General features: G+C 53.7%; 2 protein-coding genes across 3 annotated transcripts in view; one reads left to right on the top strand and one right to left on the bottom strand.

The window, feature by feature from the left end:
- Positions 1-1,690: 1,690 nt before the first annotated feature.
- On the top strand, positions 1,691-4,276 carry Ptger1 (prostaglandin E receptor 1). The gene is made up of 2 exons (XM_036186979.1): positions 1,691-2,656; positions 3,052-4,276. The coding sequence occupies exons 1-2, from the start codon at positions 1,703-1,705 to the stop codon at positions 3,316-3,318; spliced, it is 1,221 nt and encodes a 406-aa protein (XP_036042872.1). The 5' UTR covers positions 1,691-1,702; the 3' UTR covers positions 3,319-4,276.
- The window catches only part of Pkn1 (protein kinase N1), a 30,943-nt gene continuing 14,865 nt past the window's right edge, over positions 3,905-19,982 (bottom strand). The window contains exons 5-22 of one of the 2 annotated variants that reach the window (XM_036186978.1): positions 18,244-18,389; positions 17,580-17,793; positions 16,911-17,105; positions 14,929-15,038; positions 14,699-14,842; positions 11,469-11,544; positions 11,243-11,384; positions 11,058-11,151; positions 7,467-7,540; positions 7,317-7,392; positions 7,136-7,227; positions 5,967-6,143; positions 5,650-5,712; positions 5,457-5,533; positions 5,055-5,197; positions 4,700-4,807; positions 4,516-4,596; positions 3,905-4,179 (exon numbers count right to left, since the gene is read on the bottom strand). In XM_036186978.1, coding sequence (XP_036042871.1) covers positions 3,976-4,179; positions 4,516-4,596; positions 4,700-4,807; positions 5,055-5,197; positions 5,457-5,533; positions 5,650-5,712; positions 5,967-6,143; positions 7,136-7,227; positions 7,317-7,392; positions 7,467-7,540; positions 11,058-11,151; positions 11,243-11,384; positions 11,469-11,544; positions 14,699-14,842; positions 14,929-15,038; positions 16,911-17,105; positions 17,580-17,793; positions 18,244-18,389 — 2,216 coding nt within the window. In that variant the 3' untranslated portion in view covers positions 3,905-3,975. Of the gene's footprint in view, positions 4,180-4,515; positions 4,597-4,699; positions 4,808-5,054; positions 5,198-5,456; positions 5,534-5,649; positions 5,713-5,966; positions 6,144-7,135; positions 7,228-7,316; positions 7,393-7,460; positions 7,541-11,057; positions 11,152-11,242; positions 11,385-11,468; positions 11,545-14,698; positions 14,843-14,928; positions 15,039-16,910; positions 17,106-17,579; positions 17,794-18,243; positions 18,390-19,982 lie in introns of both variants that reach the window. The other variant, XM_036186977.1, reaches the window with a different exon arrangement.

The following is a 19,982-nucleotide window of genomic DNA, read 5'->3' on the forward strand; positions in this document are numbered from 1 at the left end:
GCCCTATGAATTGCTTACTCCACCTTAAGACAGGATGCAGATGTTAGCCTGGCTCCTCAGTGCTGATCAGCCACCTCCCTTTCTCCTGGGATGACACCTCTACCCCCACTGTGACATCCACAAAGGCTTAAGGGCAGGCAACATTGCCAGGTCCCATCACACAGCCAGCTCCAAAATCCTCAAGCCCAGTGGGGACAGCACCCCACCCCCATGAGAGTGCGTAGACCTCCCAGCCAGCCCCAGGCGATGCTCACATTTTCCAGTGTTTAGATTTTATCCACTTTATTAATGAGGCAGGCAAGAGGCCCGGTGAGGGTGTGGGGGTTTGCTTCTGCCCTGATGAGAGGAGGGGTCACAGACACCAGACCACTTCAGAGAACCTCAGTCCCTGGCAGGAAGAAGCTGGACCCAAGTGCCAGCAGCAGAGGTTTCGCCCACTCAGGGCTTCCAGCCCTAGCGGGCAGACATGCATAGGGTGGAGCAGCCCCTGGAGGCCAGTGGGGTGCGGGTGGAGGCGGCACAGAGCCGAGGAGCCGCCCCAGGAAGAGGGAGCGGCCTGCCGGGAGCCAGGGAGCAGCTGGCGCGGGCAGCAGGAGCCTAGTTCCGGGCCATGGGGACCCTGCATCCTGAGCAGCACTGGGTAAGAAGTTGGGACTTGAGGGGCCATGAGCAGGGGAAAGGAGAGCATTGAAAGATGGGCTGTGGCCATCCTGGGCTCACTGTGTTCGTGGCTCTCAGCCCCAAGCTGTCTGTCAGTCCCTTGGGTCTGCTCTAGCCCTCTCAACTAGAAAAGGAAGGACCAGCCAGAGGCTGGCTCACACAGGAGTGTGGGGTGGGCATCTGAATGAGGCAGTGCCGTACTGCTGAGAGATTGCCTTGGAGACAGGTGTAACTCTGGCAACAGACATGGGACTCCAGGGAAAGAGGTGGGTCCTTGGAGTCCAAGAGCACCGAAGAGATCAGAGATGGGTCTGTGGAAGCAGGGGTCTGAGGACAGACCATGGAGGCAAGAGGAACAGGGCATAGCAACCTTGGGGCACAGAAATTAGTCTTTAAGTACGGAGATGGCTTGTTCGGGGAGAGATGAAACAGGAGATCAAGAGTGGGTCTCTGGAGGCAGGGACATTGGGAAAGATGGGCTATAGTAATGGAGCTGTTGGGACATGGGACATCAAGGGTAGGATTAAAAGGTGACCAACAGCTGGTCATGGTGGTGTGAACCTTTAATCCCAGGACACAGGTGGCATAGGTAGGGGGACCTCTTTAAGGCCAGCCTGGTCTACACAGCCAGTTCCCGGGCCAACCAAGGAGACTTACAAAAAAGGAAAGAGGGTAGCAGACGAGGTGAAGGTCGGCGTTGGGAACAAAAGTGGGTCAGGATCTGTTCCATGGGGCCATGGACCAGGAATCTGATGTGCTAGGAGGTGGGGGGTGGAGATGAGGACAGACACTGAGGATCTCTGCCATGTCTGTCAAGTCCCCAGAGCAGTAGACAGAGAAGACGATGTCAGGGCAGAGTAAGGGCAGGCACAAGGGATGGAGCAGGGACAGGTGAAGTGGGATCTGAAATGGAGCAGCCAGGGTCCTGAGGAGGTGCCCTGAGCACAGAGGCCACATTGTTACATGGATCCTGGTGATGGGTGGTGGGACACTAGCCTCACTGCGCCCTCCTCTTATCTACTTAGCCCTCTTGGCCACTGATATGAGCCCCTGCGGGCTTAACGCGAGCCTAGCGGACGAGGCAACTACGTGTGCAACACCCAGGGTCCCCAACACATCTGCCGCCGTGCTACCAGTAGGCGATTCCGGCACATCACCAGCGCTGCCCATCTTCTCCATGACCCTGGGTGCAGTGTCCAATGTGCTGGCGCTGGCATTGCTGGCACAAGCTGCAGGTCGTCTGCGGCGGCGCCACTCAGCTGCCACCTTTCTGTTGTTCGTTGCCAGCCTGCTGGCCATCGACCTGGCAGGCCATGTGATCCCGGGCGCGCTGGTGCTTCGCCTGTATGCTGCGGGACGGTCACCTGCTGGCGGGGCCTGTCATTTCTTGGGAGGCTGCATGGTCTTCTTCGGTCTGTGCCCACTTTTGCTTGGCTGCGGCATGGCCGTGGAGCGCTGCGTGGGTGTCACGCAGCCGCTACTCCACGCGGCGCGCGTGTCGGTGGCCCACGGACGCCTGGCACTGGCCACGCTAGCTGCCATGGCTTTGGCAGTGGCGCTGCTGCCGCTAGCACATGTGGGTCGCTACGAGCTACAGTACCCTGGCACCTGGTGTTTCATCAGCCTTGGGCCTGCTGGAGGTTGGCGCCAGGCGTTGCTTGCCGGCCTCTTCGCCGGCCTCGGCCTGGCCGCGCTCCTTGCGGCACTCGTGTGCAATACACTCAGCGGCCTGGCGCTCCTGCGAGCCCGCTGGAGGCGTCGCCGCTCTCGACGGCTCCGTGAGACCACAGGTCCGGATGATCGCCGGCGCTGGGGGTCCCGTGGACCCCGCTTGGCCTCCACTTCATCTGCCTCTTCCATCGCTTCAGCCTCCGCCACCCTCCGCAGCTCCCGGGGCGGCAGCTCGGCGCGCAGGGTTCGCGCACACGATGTGGAGATGGTGGGCCAGCTCGTGGGCATCATGGTGGTGTCGTGCATCTGCTGGAGCCCTCTGCTGGTGAGGGGCGCCACCGCTCCTCAAGCCACGCTTCTCCCTGCCCCCTCCTGGGCTCCGCCCCCTTAAGACCCTGCCAGCGCAGAGCCGACCGTTTGTCTTATCCCGCTGCTCTCCCTGCCTCTCCCTTCGCCCTCTGTGGATCTCTGTAACTTCCTCCCACCCACTCAAGCCTGTCCAGTTCGTCCTTCCACTTCATTCATTCCTAGCCGCCTTCCTCCCCAGCTTTTTGACCTTTCCTCTGTCCTGTGTGCTGGCATAATGGGTCTTCTCTAGCCAGACTCCGCACTCACTGACGACCTTTGCTTAGTTCCCACACGCAGCATTTGCCCTGCATAGCCCACCCTGATATCCTAACCTCACACGGGCTCCACTGCTCACACCTGCTTTTCTCGCAGGTGTTGGTGGTGTTGGCCGTCGGGGGCTGGAATTCTAGCTCCCTGCAGCGGCCACTCTTTCTGGCTGTGCGCCTCGCGTCGTGGAACCAGATCCTGGACCCATGGGTGTACATCCTGCTGCGCCAGGCCGTGCTGCGCCAACTGCTTCGCCTCCTACCCCTGAGGGCCGGTGCTAAGGATGGCCCAATGGAGCTGGGCCTAACCAAGAGTGCCTGGGAAGCCAGTTCATTGCGTAGCTCCCGGCACAGTGGCTTCAGCCACCTCTGAACGTGCCCAGAAGCTAAGCCAAACCACTGTGCAGGGCTCAAGGGTATAGAGAGCCTCAAACACAGCGAGCCATGGGCGATGCATCCTGTGGGGCGGCAGTACACAGTGACAGCACATTGGTGCAAGAGGCCCCACCCAGACGAGTACAATCCTAGCGTTGGCCACGCGGTGGCGCAGACACTCGGGATGTTCCAAATATCGGAGGTGGGATGGATCCCCAGGTCAGCAGCTCCAATAGCATGCGCACAATGCTGAGTCCTTAGTTCTGAGATTGGAGCTGCCCATAAACGCAGTGAGGTTTTGGATTCACTTCCCGTCTCAGCTGCCACCACAATAGACTCTAGCAACCATTCTGCTCATTTGGGTCCCTAACTATCTTAACAGTCTCAACACCCTGTACCCACTCCAGCCTTAAAACCCCAACGCTCTCCAACACAGCCCTGAGCCCTGTCCTCGCTGCCCACTAATGCATGTCCCCAGCTTCACCTTTCAAATGAGCCCCAACACAGTTCCGTCCCTGAGGCTGCCTGCCTCCGTCACCTGCTCCAAGCACACCCCACCCCAGATTGCACACAGAGGCTGAAAATGCATGTATGGGGTAAACCCCAAAGGCCTTTTTAAAAACCAAGAACTCTTGGGCAAGGCAGGGGCTTGGAGCTAGTAGCCTCCTGCCACAAAGTCGAAATCCCGGAAGGCCGCCTGCTCGGCAGCTGTGAGGGGCCGGGCATCCCGGGGTGGGCTCAGCGTGGGCGACTCCCCAGTGAACTCCTCATCGAAGTTGCTGACATCTGTGCGCCCCGAAAGCGTAGGCACGAAGGGTGGGGGCAGGCGACGGGCCAGCAGGACGTCCCAGCCCAAAGTCTGTGGAGAAGGGGACAGAGTCATGATGGCTGAGGGAAGTCTGGAGACCAGCAAGAAACAGACAAGGTACAGAGGGATTCCAATCAGTCAAGGGAGTCTGGGGTAGCTCAGGGTAGCCCTGGAATGCCACAGCCAGGAGAAGCGGAGGGAGTGAGGGGTAGGGGTAATGAGGGGTGCAGACAAAGGAGCTGACATTTGGGAGGAATCATGGTGGATGGGGGGCAGGGGGAGGGCAAGAAAACTCTTGAGATGGAGCAACTAGATATGGGGTGGGGATGAACTGGGAGAAACATCCAGGTCCTCGGGGTGACTGACAGGGTGAAGGAGTCTGCTCACCCTGAAAAAAGGCTGTTTTTTCACATCTTCTGCGTCTCGCTCAGTGGATCCCAACCTCCTCTCTGGGTTCCTCCGCAGCAGCTGTGGGATGACGCACATGTCAATGTGTGTCTGATTCCCGTCCCTCAAGACCCTTTCCTGCCCACCTTGTACTTTGTGGTGGGGAGGTGGAGCATGTGCTTACCCTTCTCATGATGCCAATGGCCTCTGCCGACAGAAAGCGCGGATAGCGGACCTCATCATTGACAATGCTGTCAAATACCTCCTCCTCGTCATCCCCAGGAAACGGGGACTGGAGGGCAGAGCGCCAGGTTGAATAAGATCCCACTTTCAGCCAGCTCACCCAGCACTAGCAAAGGGCCCTACCCCTGGGAGTGCACCCTTGCACCAGAGCTGGCTTACAGAGGGTAAGTGTCCCGTTTTAGTTATAGAAACTGAGATTGCAGAGGCAAAGCTGACATGCAGTAGGAGCAGATTCCCGTCTCAGGCCGGGACACATGCATACTTTCTACAGGACAAAAAGGCAGCCTGGGTCTCACCTCACCAACCAGCATCTCATAGAGCAACACGCCTAGTCCCCACCAGTCCACTGCTCTAGTGTAGGATGTGTCTGTCAGAACCTCTGGCGCCAGGAACTCTGGGGTTCCACAGAATGTGCTGGTCCGGTCTCCATAGCCCATCCCTGGGTGCAGTGAAGTGCAAAGCCATGTGAGCCACTAGTGGTTAGGGTCGTAGAACATGAGACAGCCCTACCCCGAATCAGTATGGGGGGACCCGGGGTGGGGGAGGTGGCTGAAGTTGGGAAACTACTCTGAAGCTGTTAGGGTGAGAAGGTGCCTGCAGACAAAGCCCATAGAGAAGATGTTACCTGACCACCTACGTACAGCCTCACCAGAAGGTAGCCCACCCCGTTCCTCTTGTCCCAGGATTGCAGTCCTCACCCTCCTTGCAGAGGCCAAAGTCTGCGATCTTGACGTAGCCCTCAGTATCCAGGAGCAAATTGTCCAACTTCAGGTCCCTGGGGAATGGGCGTGTCAGGGGATGTAAAGACGGATGATTGGCAGTGGGGATTGGGGCTCTACACAGAGCTTAGCATGTCTAGTCTCTGGGCAGAACATGCTCTCATGTACACACCTGTAGACAATCTTGTGTTCATGGAGGAACTGCAGCCCCAGCACCACACAGGCTGAATAGAAGCTGCAGAGACATACAACATCACACAAGCCTGGCTCCACAGGAGCCAGGATCCCTAACCCCTGGGGTCCCAAAGCTGTGTGGGAGTCAGGCCTCAGGATGGAGGGTTGGGGGCACGGTAGCGGGTTGGGGGCAGGGTGGCGGGCTGGGGGCAGGGTGGAGGGCTGGGGGCAGGGTGGAGGGCTGGGGGCAGGGTGGAGGGCGGAGCCTCCAGGGACGGGTTGGAGAGAAGCACTGTGCTGGAGGAAGGGACTCACACAGCCCGAGGCTCTGAGAACACATCACTGTGGATGTGCAGCATCAGGTCTCCACCCGCTGAGTACTCCATCACAAAGCACACGTGCTCTGGTGTCTGGAAACAGCCGAAAAGGTTCACCAGGAAGGGATGTCCTGCCCTGGTCACGGCCGCCAAAATCCGCTTCTCACACATCAAGCTGGGCAGGAGGCAGAAGTCAGAGGGCCCAGCTGCTCCCTGACCTATGCCCATGCCCTCTGGGGCTCACTCAGCAGATCTCTGGGGAAGGCCTGCATTGCAGTACGACTTTGGGCAACTGGATTACTCTCAATTTGGGTAGCCTGGGTTGCTACACATCCAGCATCTACGCATTGTCTTGGGAAGCAGATGAGGGCACAGGCTCAGGCTGATCAGAGCAGTCCAAGTCCATGGTGGGGACTGGCTTAGGGACCAGCACCAGTGAGGACTGAACCGGATCTGATCTTTGGTGTGGAAAGGCTTCTGTCTCTGGGAGAGAACTCCAAGCACACAAAGGAGCACACAACCAGAAATATCACCAAGCACCTGGCCACAGCAACGCCATAAGGCAGACACGATGACTTCTCTCCAGATCAGTAAATAAATTCCTCTTACTCATTTAAACTTTGAATCAGGTTCCTGGTTATTACAAAGGTGATTGGGAAGTCTAGGGACAGCTTGATGCCTCTAAAGGGATCAAGGACTGTGAAGAATACTTTAAATAAACCTTCTTCCTTGATCCACCAGACAATCCTATGAGGAAGGCATTTCCATAGGTATTTGATGGATAGATGAGGAGGCTAATTTCTGAAGGGAGGCCAGCGTTTCCGAGCATCTGGAAGCACAGCTGGCAGAGGCATGATTTTAACCTGGGACCCTGACCCCTAAACTGAGGCGGTCCCACATTCCTCCATTTGAGTCCTGAACCTCCTGCCTGCCTGCTGCAAGACCTCTGACTGTCAAACCATGGGCAGAATGGAAGACAGTACAGTACTCACTCTGGAAGGGGAGAAGGGGGCACAATTGCGTCACAGTAACTACTTCCTAAGTCACTGCTCATAGGTAAGAGGGCCATAAGTTCTAGTCACGTGAGTCTCTCTCACTGAAATGCTCAATAGTGATTACACTCGGTCTGTTTCCCAGAAATCCTCAAGGGCCAGGACAGGGCCTCACCTCTCCACCTCGTCTCGGGCCACAATGTCACCTTTCTTCAAGGCTTTGATTGCAAAGAGCTCCCCACTGGAGCGGAATTCAGACAGCAGCACCTGGCACACAGTGGGCACAGGGGCCTTAGTGGATAGCCTGGGCCCTTGAAGGAAGAATGCCAAGCCCCTAGGCCCTTCCCCTGCCTCACCTTCCCAAAGTGACCCCGGCCCAGCACTGCCAGGAACTTGAAGTCCTCAAGCTTCAGGGGTGACTTCCTCAGGGGGCTGTGGAGAAAGGGGGCTGGTGAGCTCAGAGAGTAGGCAGGAGTGGGGGGTTAAGGGAGGGGCATCACCTGCACGGGCCAGGGCCTGGGGTCTCCGGGGTCTCTGAAGGCAGCTCTGGAGAGGTGGTGGATTCATGGGTTGGAGAACTCTGTGGTGCAGGGGTCAGAGTAGCCACAAGTCAGCGCTATCCCCAAGAGCCAACAGAGCCCTGAGCTACTCCCTCCCCTGCCCTCCCCATGCCTGGCCCACACTCCTCCCCAGGACCTTTTCCTTCTCATATTACTTTACCTTCATGTTTAAACGATTTTCCTCTTTTGTAGGACTGGGGATGAACCTGGGCCATCACACATGTTATCCCTGGTACTCTTCATTTTCTTTGAGCAAGCCCTCACCAAATTGCCCAAGCTACCCTTAAACTTGAGATCCTTCGTCCTCAGCCTGCAGGGTAACTTAGACCCCAGGCACGCATCAACAGGCCCAGGTCTCCCTCCTTCTGGGACCCCTGCAGGTATCGGCTGACTCCTTAGTGAAGAGCAGAGCTCCTCAGAACACCCTATCAATCTCTGCTCCATTTTCCTCCCAAAATACTTCTTATCCAATACCTTTTATCTGATTGTTTTATTTTCTGGTTTCAGCCTGGACAGACTGACAGACTGATTGACTTATACTGCTCGGCATGGAACCTTGGCCCTCCCACCTGCTAGGTGAATGCTCTAGGACAGAGCTTCCTCCCAGCCTAACCATGCCACATGAGCATGTAACCAAAGAGAGTCAGGCCTGGGGCAGCCTTCAAATGGCTCAGATGAGGGAGGGTGCTTACTACACCAGCTCTGGTGACTTGAGGTAGCTTCCAGCACCCCACGGTGAAAGGAGAGAACCAATTCCTGCATGTTGTCCTCTGACATCCACACTTGTGAGGTGTAACACATGTGCACCCCCCCAAAACAACAGCATACAAACATATACACTGAAAGAGAGAACCAGGCACTGAGGGTGCAGCTTATGGCACAACACTGACCTAGCCATGCAAGAGGCCGGGTTCCATCTTCCATCTCCTTTCCAAATGGACAAAGGGGACAAGGAGGTGCTACAGCCAGGTACAGCGGGGCACAGTCTCAGCACCCAGGAGGCTGAGGCAGCCAGGTACACAAAGAAAAGACGATGGCCAACAACATGCCCTGGGGGTAAGGCGCTTGCTGCCAAGCCTAACAAGGTGAGTTAGAGTCTTGGGACCCACATGGTGGAAGAAGAGAACTGAGTCCTGCAAGTTACCCTCTGACCTGCGTGAGTGCACACGTTCACACAAAATAAATAGAAAGATGAGAACTTGAAGAAGAAGCCAGGTGTGGTGGAACACACTTTTAACCCCAGCACTCAGGAGAGAAGGCAATCTCTGTGAGTTCAAGGCCAGTCTGGTCTACAGAGCGAGTTCCAGGACAGCCAGAGCTACACAGAGAAACCCAAAACAAATAAATGAATATAAAAGGAAAAGAGACAAATACTGAATACTGATGGGCCAGCCTATGGATACACAGTCTACCAGAGCTAGAAATGGCTGGAGGGAATGTGAAATAAAATGGGCAGTGGCACTGTTAGGAGGTGTGGCCTTGTTGGAGGAAGTGTGTCATTGTGGGGGCGGGCTTTGAAGAATCTTTTGCTTCACTCAGAGAGATACTCATACCACTTTCTGTTGCCTGTAGGATATAGGACTCTCAACTACTTCTCCAGCACCATGTCCCCTGCAAGCCACCATGTCCCACCATGATGATAATGGACTGAACCTCTGAACCGTAAGTGAGTTGCCCCAATTAACTGTTTTCCTTTATAAGAGTTGCCATGGTCATGGTGTCTCTTCACAGCAATAGAAACCCTAACAAAGATGAGGGAAAAAAGAAAAGGAGAATCTGGTAACCCACACAAGTTCTATCCATGACATTCCCACTGTGTGACTGATGGTAAAGCCCTGGGGCCTGGCTGTCACTACTCGTGCACACAGCGTTCCACAGGCTCACCCCAGAAGTAGAGGAAGCCATGGCAGCTGCACCACCACTCCTTTTGGTAACCCCCACCAAGAGAGCACACAATTTGTCTTCGATATAAGTTTTTCCTTCATGTTTTGGACCAACAGCTCTCTAACTGGACTTAAGACCCACTCAACCAGAGGGAAACCATGCCGGGTACTAGAAACCCAGGGAAGTCATGGATCTTGGGGGAGAACCTACAGCCGCCACTTTACTAACCCAGCACAGTCCCTAACTCCATTCCCAACATTTGTCCTTCCACCCACAGATGAGTGCAGTCCTCACCTCTCATCAAGGAAACTTCGCTTGGCTACAGTTGGAGACCACTACAGAAAACCACAACCAATCAGAATCCAGAGTCGTGGGGCCCAGTCCAGTGGACACATCTACAAAACTCTCCTGCACTAAGGCTCTGGGACTCTGGAAGCGGAGGTGGAAGGACTCTAAGAACAGAGGATGGGGAGTTTGCTATGGAACTGTCTCCCACAGGGGTCAGACGTCTCCTGTACAGTCTCCACAGCATGAGCTGAACAAGGTCAGAAACAACAGCAGACAAACCAAAGTGGAGGGGAAGCCCAGGAGGCCTCCACGCTAGTCAAAGAACTACAGGCATCTAAGGGATGCTTAGAGTAAAAGAATTAGTCTTCCCAGGGAAAAGAACAATAACTGGTTATCTGATATTAAATGCTCAGCCTTGAAATCATATAAATATGTGACATAAAGGCTGAACAGGTTGTATTTAGGAATATATAAATGTTTGCACATACATACATGCATGCAATAGCAATTAATGAAAAAAGAGGCCATGAATTTGAAAGAGAACAAGGAGGGATCTATAGGAGGATTTGGAGGGAGAAAAAAGGAAGAGGGAACTGGTATAATTATATTATAATCTCAAAAAAGAAAAGAAAAATGACCCCCCTCCCCAAAAAAACGTGCTACCTAGTTGAGGATGACCTGAGTTCTCGACTCCCCATGTCTGCTCCCCAGAGCAGGAATCACAGGTGGGCACCTTTTCTGCCCTTTTCTCACTAGCTCACGGTTTATGTTTCTTTTTTCTTTTTCAGTCTGGGGATAGAACCCAGAGCTGCAAGCACACTGCTCAAGAGCTCTGCTAGAGAGGGAATCTCTAGCCCCCAAGCTCACATCCCCCTAGCTGTGGCGTCTGAGTCAGGATCTGGGTGTGTGCCCAAGCTGGCCTACAACTTGCTACATAGTCTAGGCTGGACTCAAACTTGTGGTGACCACCCTGCCTCAGCCGCCCGTTGCTGGGATGCTATGCTCACACCACTTTGCCCAGCTTCCCAGCTGATATTTTGAAGCTAGGATAGAAACAACCAAGGTCCTGGGATGTAGTTCAGTTGGCAGAGTATTTGCCTAGCATGCAGAAAGCCCTGGATTTCACCATCGGTACCCTATAAGCCAGGCATAGCAGTCTCAGCACTCAGGGGACAGAGGCAGGAGGATCAGGAGTTCAAAGAGTTCAAAGGCTGAAACTATACTCAACAAAAACAAACAAACAAACAAACAAACAAACAAACAAAAAGCCTGGTCCTGCTGTGTGATCCTTGGTTAGTTCCTGGAGGTTTCTGAAAAATTAGCTGGTTCCCTAGGCTGCCCTGCCTAGAGGAGGTGGACACTCACCAGGCTACATAAGGTGGAGGGCAGCCCTGGTGGGCTCTTCTGGGACGAGCTGTCTGAGTCAGCACCGAGGTTCAACTTTTCCATGGATATATCTCTGCAGGAGAGGGAGGGGAATGAGTTGGGGACCTAGCACCCCGGAAACAGGAGGGACAGGGAAGAAGACTGGGGCCATCCTCCTTCCTTACCCAGTGTGCCGGACCTCAGCTCCTGGAGATGCGTTGGGACTGAAGGTGCCCGTGGTGACAGCATTAGGGATAAGTCTCCGGAGCAGCCGCACCCAAGTTGCCACATCAATGTTCATCTGTCTGGCACGCTGAAATGCCTTCCCTAGGGTAGCAAGGCTAGGATCACCACCGTGACATCCTGAGGTTCCCACGCTGTCCTACCCAGCACTCTCGGGCCTCTCCTAACCTTGCTGCTTGGAGAAGATTTTCTTCTGCCTCTGGAGCCTAGGGATCCGCTCTATGATGGGGTTGCGAAAGGTGACCTGTGAGGACATGCTCAGCTGCAGTGGTCTCAGGAACAGAGGCACTCACGGCCTTAGGTACAGGGCACCAGGCATCTCTGAGGGCAAGTGGTTCGACTCTAGCAAATGTGCAAAGCTAAGCCTTTGGCTGTGACTATGCACAGGGCAATGGCCTCCCTCGTGCATTCATCTACTGATGGGTTGGTGGGAAGAGGAAAGGTGTCATCACTGCCAGACCTCCTCCTCCTTTCTCTTCCCTCTGTCTCCCTGTCAGCACAGAGAACAGCTCTGCTCCGCGAGTGCTTCACCACAAACCTGGAAGCAATGGGGTCAGACGGCTGTCACTGAAGCCGTGGACCCAGGGAAACCTGCTGCCTTTGAGTCTATTTCCCTCGGCCTGCTGTCCTGAGGACAGAGGACCAATACAACTCACTGCTTGCCTTCGGAAGCGCTGCACCGCTTTCTCCTCTCTGACAGGAGTCTGTCCTTGTGCACAGCTTAGGGAATACAGTCCGTCATGGAAGGAGACATGGCAGCTCGGGCAGTGAGGTCCACAGTGGCACAAGACTGAAGCAGACACTTCGCAGAGGACCAGGAGGTAGACAGCCAGCAGGAAGGAGGGCCTAACTATAGTCCTCATGGTCTGTCCCCTAGTGACACACTTCCTTAAGCGAGGCTCCACCTCCCGAGGATTCTATAACCTCTTAAAACAGCCACCAGCTGGGGAGCAAGTATGCAAACACAAGCCCTCATGGGGGTTGCAATAGTTAGTGTTAGTTATCAACTTGACTAGAATCACCTCGGAGGCCAGCCTCTAGGCACACTCGTGAGGGAGGCCAGCCTCTAGGCACACTCGTGAGGGAGGCCAGCCTCTAGGCACTCTTGTGAGGGATTGCCCAAGGGAGTTAGTAATGCCTCGCAGGGAAGGACACACCTAGTGTGAGAGGCACCTTTCCCTAGGTGGGGATCCTGGACCAGCAGTCACCTCTGCTCCCTGACTTCACTTCCTATGCAAGTGACCAGCTACTTACAGTTCCCACACTGTCTTGGCTTCCCCACCATGATGGACTGTGAGCCAAAAGAAACCCGTTCTTCCTTAAATTGCTTTTGTTAGGGTATTTTACCACAGCCACGGGAAGAGTACTTAAGAGGGAACATTCATATTCAAACCATGACAGGCTTCCATTTTGGAAATGCAAGAAGCGGGCAATTAGAGCCCCTTCTGGAGGGAAGGAAGGGGTCTGAACCAACAAGACTGATGTGTGAGTCCAGAAACCAGTGTCACATCATCTACTGACTTGATTCCCAAGTGTGGTCCCAGGCTGGCCACACTGGCATCATCTGGCACTGTTGTTGAGCTGAGCAATGTCCCCAAATGGCCCTGTATGTTGAAGATTTGGTCACAAGCCTGTGGTGTAAGCTTTAGAACAGATGCTAGTAGGAGGAAGTGATGTCTTTGGGGCATGTCCTCATACACGATATCAGGAGGCCAGCTCGTCCCGTGTCTCTTTGCTTCTGCATCCCATCGGGTGCACAGGTCTCCTGCACTTGTACTGCTGAGCTGCACATGCTGAGCTGCAAGCCCAGATCAATGGGGCTAAGGGACCATGGACAGAAACCACGGGCCAAAATAAACCCTCTCTCTTTGATTATTTCAGGTATTTGTCACACTGACAGAAAAATGCCTTATGGACCTGGGAACTTCTAGGAAAATATTCTCAGTCCCCTATATCTCTTCGACTGAATCAGAAACATGAGGGATGGAGCCTGGCCTTTTGTTTCATAAACCCCCAGTGATGACAGGGTCACCTATGAAGGGAAACCATGATGATTTAGTTTAGTACTCCAACACGTTATAGGTACTGAATTCTAGACTCAGAGTGTTTCTGTACAGTTGCCATGTGTGGAGATCAAAATTTAAATTACTTAAAACTTCAGTGAGGTAAAAACTTTGGTTTCCACTTAAACTAGCTACACTTCAGACAGAACATTCTATCCACAAAGGAACTCAGCATGATAGGCTTGGTGAAAATGGAGCTCCAGAAAGTTCTGTGAGGTGCAGCCTTCCCTCGCTCTTAGGTCACCAGCAGCGTCTTGCCTCTATTTGAGATTGTTGTTGCTGCTGTCTCATTGTGCTGGGGATGGAAGCCAGAGCTCTGAGCACGCTAGCCTCATGCTCCACGGCAGGCTCACCACAGAGCTTGTTTTTGTTTTGTTTGGTTTTGGTTTTTGGTTTTTTTTTGTTTGTTTGTTTGTTTTTCAAGACAGGGTTTCTCTGTGTAGCTTTGTACCTGTCCTGGAACTCACTTGGTAGCCCAGGCTGGCCTTGAACTCACAGAGATCCGCCTGGCTCTGCCTCCTGAGTGCTGGGATTAGAGGTGTGCACCACCACCTGGCTTTGGGTTTGCTTTTTGGTAAATCTTTTATATTCCTGGCCTCCTGCTCACCATGTGGATTGAGGTTATATGACAGCTAGGGTTTTTTTGTTTTGTTTTGTTTTTTGTTTTTAAAGATTTATTTGTTTATTATGTTTACAGAAGGGGGCACCAGATCTCATTACAGATGGTTGTGAGCCACCCATGTGGTTGCTGGGAATTGAACTCAGGACCTCTGGAAGAACAGTCAGTGCTCTTAACCTCTGAGCCATCTCTCCAGCCCCAACAGCTAGTTTTTTTATTTCATGTATGGGTGTTTTTTCTACACGTATGTCTGTGCACTACATGTGTACCTAGTGACCAAGGAGGCCAGAAGAGGGTGTCAGAACCCCTGGAATTGGAGTTACAGACAGCTGTGAGCGGTCATGTAGGTGCTGGGACTCAAACCCAGGTCTCTGGAAGAGCAGCCAGTGCCCTCAACTGCTGAGCCATCCCTCCAGCCCCCATCTAGTTTTATCTGGACTAGAAATGGGACCCAGGGCTGGTGCATGCCAGGGAAGCACCCTACCCTTGATCCCCGCCACCAGGTCAACATGGAGTCTGCTGAGGCACCATCTTCTGGGAACACATCACACATGTGGTCTGTAACTGCTGAGCCTTTCTTAGGTGAGACATGCTACTCCTGGCCTCCTTCCCAGTTTTCAGGAGCCTTACTTCCCAGGAAGGCTCAGAGCCATCTGAAGTGAATCTCCCCAAGCTGGACAACCAGGGGCAAGGGGTCAGGGGTCATCAGGCTGTACCTCAGCCACCAGGCAGCCCTGGGGCTCCATGTCTAGCTGCACCTCATGCCTTTCGTTGTCCAAGAAGTCCTCCAGCTTCAGAAATTTGAGCGCACACAGGCCCCTCTGGTCCCGCCAGAACACAGCCAACTCCAGCTCCCGGGCCTCGAGGGAGAAGAATGGGCCATCATTTCACATGTCTGAAGCCCAAACTCCTCTTCCTCTAATCCCAGTCCCCCAGTTCAGCTCACCCTCTCAAGCTCCAGGGTAAAGCTCTGGTCCCAGGCATTGGGGCCACATGGCTTCCAGGCTGTCTGTCCCACCACTGCGTTGTCCAGCTTGAGCACAGTGCTGACCTCAGCTGAAAGCAGGAGAGGAAGAAGGGGGAGGGGAGTGCTCGCTCCTCATTTTGTCCATGTCTTCCTACTTCCCTCAACACTCTGCTAGCTTGCCTCGCACAGTAAAGCCTTCAATTCAGACGGTGGGTTTGGGAAGAAGAGATTGTTCATTTTGTGTGTTTTCCTTTTGGTTTTGAGATAGAATCTTAATCCAAAGACCAGGCTAGCCTAGAACTCACTATGTCACCCAGATTGGCCTGGAATCCCCCCACCTTAGCGTCTCAGGTGTGAGGATTACAGGCACGCACCACCATGTCAGGCCTCATTTTGTTTTGTGTTGAGACAGTGTTTCATGTAGCCCAGGCTGGCCCTGAACTTCTCTGCCCTTCCTGCTTCTACCTCTGAAATTCTGGGAGGCCTGTATGATGCCAGACATGCGATGGTTAGTTTGTTTCTGACAGAGTCTTGTGTAGTTCAGGCTAGCCCTGGATACACTTTTAGGATGGTTATGAACTTTTTATTGCCCTGTCTCTACTTCCAAGCCTGCTGGGATTACAGCTGTGTGCTACCATACTTGGTTTATCCAGTGCCGGGAATTAAACTAACGACCTCAGACATGCTAGGTGAGCACCACACACAACCTATCCCCAGCCTGCCGCCATGCCCCAGCCTGCTGCTGTTCATCTCCTTCACTTCAGACGGACTCTGAGCTTTAGCTTAAGAAGGTGTAAACCTCTTTCCCTATTCAACACTCTCTACCCCAGCACCTGCCCTCCCGTTTCCTGTCTCGAGGGTCTGATGACTCTGTGACTCGCTGTGAGTAGAATCAGGTGGTCCTTGTCTTCTTGTGACTGGCTTCTTTCACTCCCCACACAGTTCTCGGTGTTTAGTCATGCTGCGGCATGGCACATGGTCTCCTCGCTTTTGAGACTGAATCCTAGTCCACTGTTTGCAAAAAACACAGTGTGCCTCTCCATCCATGGACATGGCTTCTCCTTTTACCATCACGAATAATGTTAGGCAATTGCTCTACCTCAGCCCGTGACCCCACCCCTCACTGGGGGAGTCTAGGCAGCTCTACCACTGTCCCATGTCCCCAGCCCTGTGCTATTTCCCACGGCGGCTGCCTCACTCTATTCCCACACCCTATGTATACAGGTTCCAATTTCTCTACATTCCTTCCTTATGTTTGTGGGGTTTTTGTTTTGTCTTTTTGTTACCATTCGGTAAGTCATGCCAATGAATGTCACCTCATTTTGTATTTTATGTATTTTTCTTAATTTTTATTTAGTTACTTGTATTTTTATGTGTATGAGTATTCTGCCCGCATGTATGTATGTGTACTAGTTGTGTGCCTGGTACCCGAAGAGGTCAGAAGAGGGTATCAGATTCCCCTAGAACTGGATTTATGAAGAGCTGTGAGCAGCTCTATGGATGGTGGGAACTGAACCCAGGTCCTCTACAAGAGCAGCAAGTGCTCTTAACTGCTGAGCCATCTCTCAGGCCCCTAATTTTTATTTTTTAATTATGTATGTATGTTTATATCTGAGTGGGAGTTTGTGCACATGAGTGTAGAGATCAGGGAGGTCAGAAGAGGGCATCAGATCCCCTGGATCTGCAGTTATAGCAGTTAGTAGACACCCAATGTGGGTTGGGGTCCTCTCTCCAGTGCCCACTTAATAGTACAAAAGTCAGTGCACCTGTGGTCCCAGCTTACTCAGGCAGCTAAAGCAGGAGCAACGCTAGAGCCCAGAATCTGAGGGCAGCCTGGGCCACACAGCGAAACCCTGGCTTTAAATCAACATGCAGATCACAGACAAATGAATAAATGAAACACTACAAACGGAGACGCCTCCCTCCCACCCTCCCACCCTCCCACCCTCCCACCCACTCACTTGTGTTCTCAGCTTCCCCCTTGACGCTGCTCCGTCCACTAAGGCTCCCACTTCTGCTGTAAAGGCCCCGAGCTGGGCGGCTGAGGAAAGGGGTGCGGCTGTCGGGGGTCCCAGATGCCCCCACTGCGGGGGAAGGGCTCCAGGGGATGGTCTCTGGAAGGTCCCTGCAGCCCACCACTCGTACCTCCAGGGTCCCTGCAGGAAGGGCAGGTCCATGGAAGGCAGGCTGAGGAGACAGGGCACCAGGGAGAGGACCCCTCTGCTCACGCAAGTGCCGGCGGAGAAAGGGCGGCTAGTGGGGGCCTGACACGGGGTCAGAGGGCAGGACAAGCAGTTTAATGTGCTGACATTCTGAGAGGAAAAAAAATGCTCAGGGCAGCCAAAAGTGAGGCCTAAGGAAGAGAGCAGGTGTGGGGGCTAAGGTTTAATGATCTGCCACGGGCTGGTGACTGGCAGAGGAAGACAGGGCCAAGAGGGAGGGGTGAGGCCAACAGTCTAGAATCAGAAGAGATCAAAAGATGGGGTGGCTTGGCTAGCAGAGGCAGGGACGGGGCCAGGATAGGATGGGAAGGAGACAGTGGGGAGAGCAGCATTCAGGGCTGAGAAGCCTGGAGACCCAGGTAAGGAGTCTCCAGCGAGGCCCGAGAGTGCAGTCAGTCTGGAGCTCACCTGTGAGTGGAGCGGGCTTGCTCAAGGTGCTGTAGTGCGTGGCGGGGAAGGGCCCAGGCAGTATTGCGCTGAAGGCTGCCGACGAGGCCGCAGTGAGCTCCTCCCGAAGCAGCCGCCCCTTGGGGTGATCAGCCGGCAGCTCCCCGAGGCGCCGCTCCAGTGACTCACGCAGCAAGCCCAGCTTCTGGTTAGACTCAGTCAGTTTCTCCTGAGCCTGAGACAGAAGGCGGAGAGCTGAAGGCAGGCATAGGTAGGCCCATCCCCAAGAACCCATCCATCTCCAGCAACTTCTCCCTCAGGCCTAAACCTCGAACCTATTTGATCCCATCAAGTGGAGCTTTAAAAACTAGGCCTTGCCCTTACCAGAGCCAGGACCCACTGAGGCTCCAGCCTCACCAAAGCCTTTCCTTCCTGGAGGCCGGTCTGCTAATCACCGTGCCCACCACCCCACTTAAAGCCCCGCCTCTGGCTGCTGCTCTACCTCCCACAGGCCCCAGTGAGGCTCCACCCCTCCCGGCTCCCAGGATTTATCCTGATGCGCTCCTCTTTCTTCCTGAGGCAGGCCGCCTGCCAGCCCGCCTGTTGAACTCCCCTCTCTCCCGTGTCCAGGCCCCCCTCCCGCCTCTCTTGACTGCCCTCCCCTAGCAGAAGCCCTCAGTGTCACCTCGCTGACTGCCTTGCGGTCTGGGGCCTTGGAAGCACTGAGCAGGCGCAGGACGTTCTTGGCACCTTCCGCCACGGCATGCTCCACTCTGAAATGGTGTCTCAGCTCCTCAATTCGAAGCTCTACTGCCCCTAGGTCTGGACCCCCTATGGGCATGGGCCATGTGACAGTGAGACATCCTTCAGACTAGCCTGATCCCAATGCACCACCATGTGCAGACACAGACACACCACACACACTACCAAAAGTGCACCATGGTTTTTCCATTGCAAGGGCCTGCCACACTTCCACCCAAGCTCAGTCACTCTCAAACACCATAGCCCTAGGGACATGGTTACCCAGGGACATTCATAGAAATGGCGCACAGGCACCCTGATAATCCAGACTCAGGGACAGACAGACTCTAACGGCCCTTGCCCTTCCCAGGGAACAGCACAGGACAAAGGGAACACTATAATCTACAAGGGCAGACACTATCTACACCCAGTGGCCATCACCCATGTTACATTTTCACCAAGGGACTGTCATCAAGACATGACTCAGGCATTCCTAAGATGTGGGGACCCTGCACGTCCTAGTGAACTGCCACCCATGGGGGTACAGCAAGGAACCAAATGTGTGTCCTGCACCAGTTACATGTGCAGTTCAACTCTAATGAGATGGTATTTGGAGATGGGGCCTCTGGGCTAGATGAGGTCACAAGAGAAGAAGCCACAGAGCTGGCCGTGTAACACACACACACACACACACACACACACACACACACACACACACACACACACACACACACACACACACACACACACACACACGAGCAGCAAGGACAAATAAAATAAGAAACTCAAAAACCAAATGAACAAAAAGCCGAATGTGGTGGAGTACACATATAATTCCAGGACTTGGGATACAGAGTCAGAAGTTTAGAAGTTAAAGTTCCATAGTGAGTCCCAGGCCAGCCTGGGCTACATGAAACCTACCCAAAAAAGAAAGAAGAAAAAGAAGGAAGCAAAGTGCAGGGAAGGGGAGCCTGCTGACAAGACCAACATCGCGAATCTGATTGCCGGAACCCACAGGGGAGAGAGACTGACCCCCAAAAGTTGACCTCTGAACTCATTCTCTTGTGCCAACACATACACAAAAATAAATAAGTAGAAAAAAATTAACAAAAAGAAAAAAATTGGTCACAGTAGCACAAGCCTATAATCACAGCACCTGGGAGACTGAGGCAGGAGAATTGCCGAAGGTTCAAAGCCAGCCTGGACTAGAGTGAGACTTTGTCTCAAAACATCAAGAATAGTGACTTGGGAGATGGCTCAGTGGTCAAGGGCACTTGCTGCTCTTGCAGAGGACCCAGGTTCAGTCCCCAGCACTCATGTTGAGCAGTTTACAGCTGTCTGCAACTAGAGCTCCAAGTGGGATCTGTGTTCCCTTCTGCCTTCTCCAGGCACCCACACACATGGCACATGCATAAGTTTTTAATCAAAAAAGAATTTTAGGGCTGGGGATTTAGCTCAGTGGTAGAGTGCTTGCCTAGCAAGCGCAAGGCCCTGGGTTCGATCCTCAACCCTCCCCCCACCCAAAAAAAAAAAGAATTTTAGCCAGGCGGTGGTAGCGCACGCCTGTAATCCCAGCACTCAGGAGGCAGAGGCAGGTGGATCTCTGAGTTCGAAGTCAGCCTGCACTACACAGTGAATTTCAGGATAGCCAGAGCTGCATAGTGAGACCTTGTCTCAAAAACA

The sequence above is a fragment of the Onychomys torridus genome, chromosome 5, assembly GCF_903995425.1.
Source record: "Onychomys torridus chromosome 5, mOncTor1.1, whole genome shotgun sequence".
Taxonomy (NCBI): Eukaryota; Metazoa; Chordata; class Mammalia; order Rodentia; family Cricetidae; genus Onychomys; species Onychomys torridus.

What these genes read in the sequence shown, in the direction of transcription:
- Ptger1 (XM_036186979.1), top strand. Translation starts at nt 1,703, where the DNA reads ATGAGCCCCTGCGGGCTTAACGCGAGCCTAGCGGACGAGGCAACTACG. An exon ending in TCTGCTGGAGCCCTCTGCTG is followed by an intron (nt 2,657 to 3,051) that starts GTGAGGGGCGCC and finishes CTTTTCTCGCAG; the next exon opens with GTGTTGGTGGTGTTGGCCGT.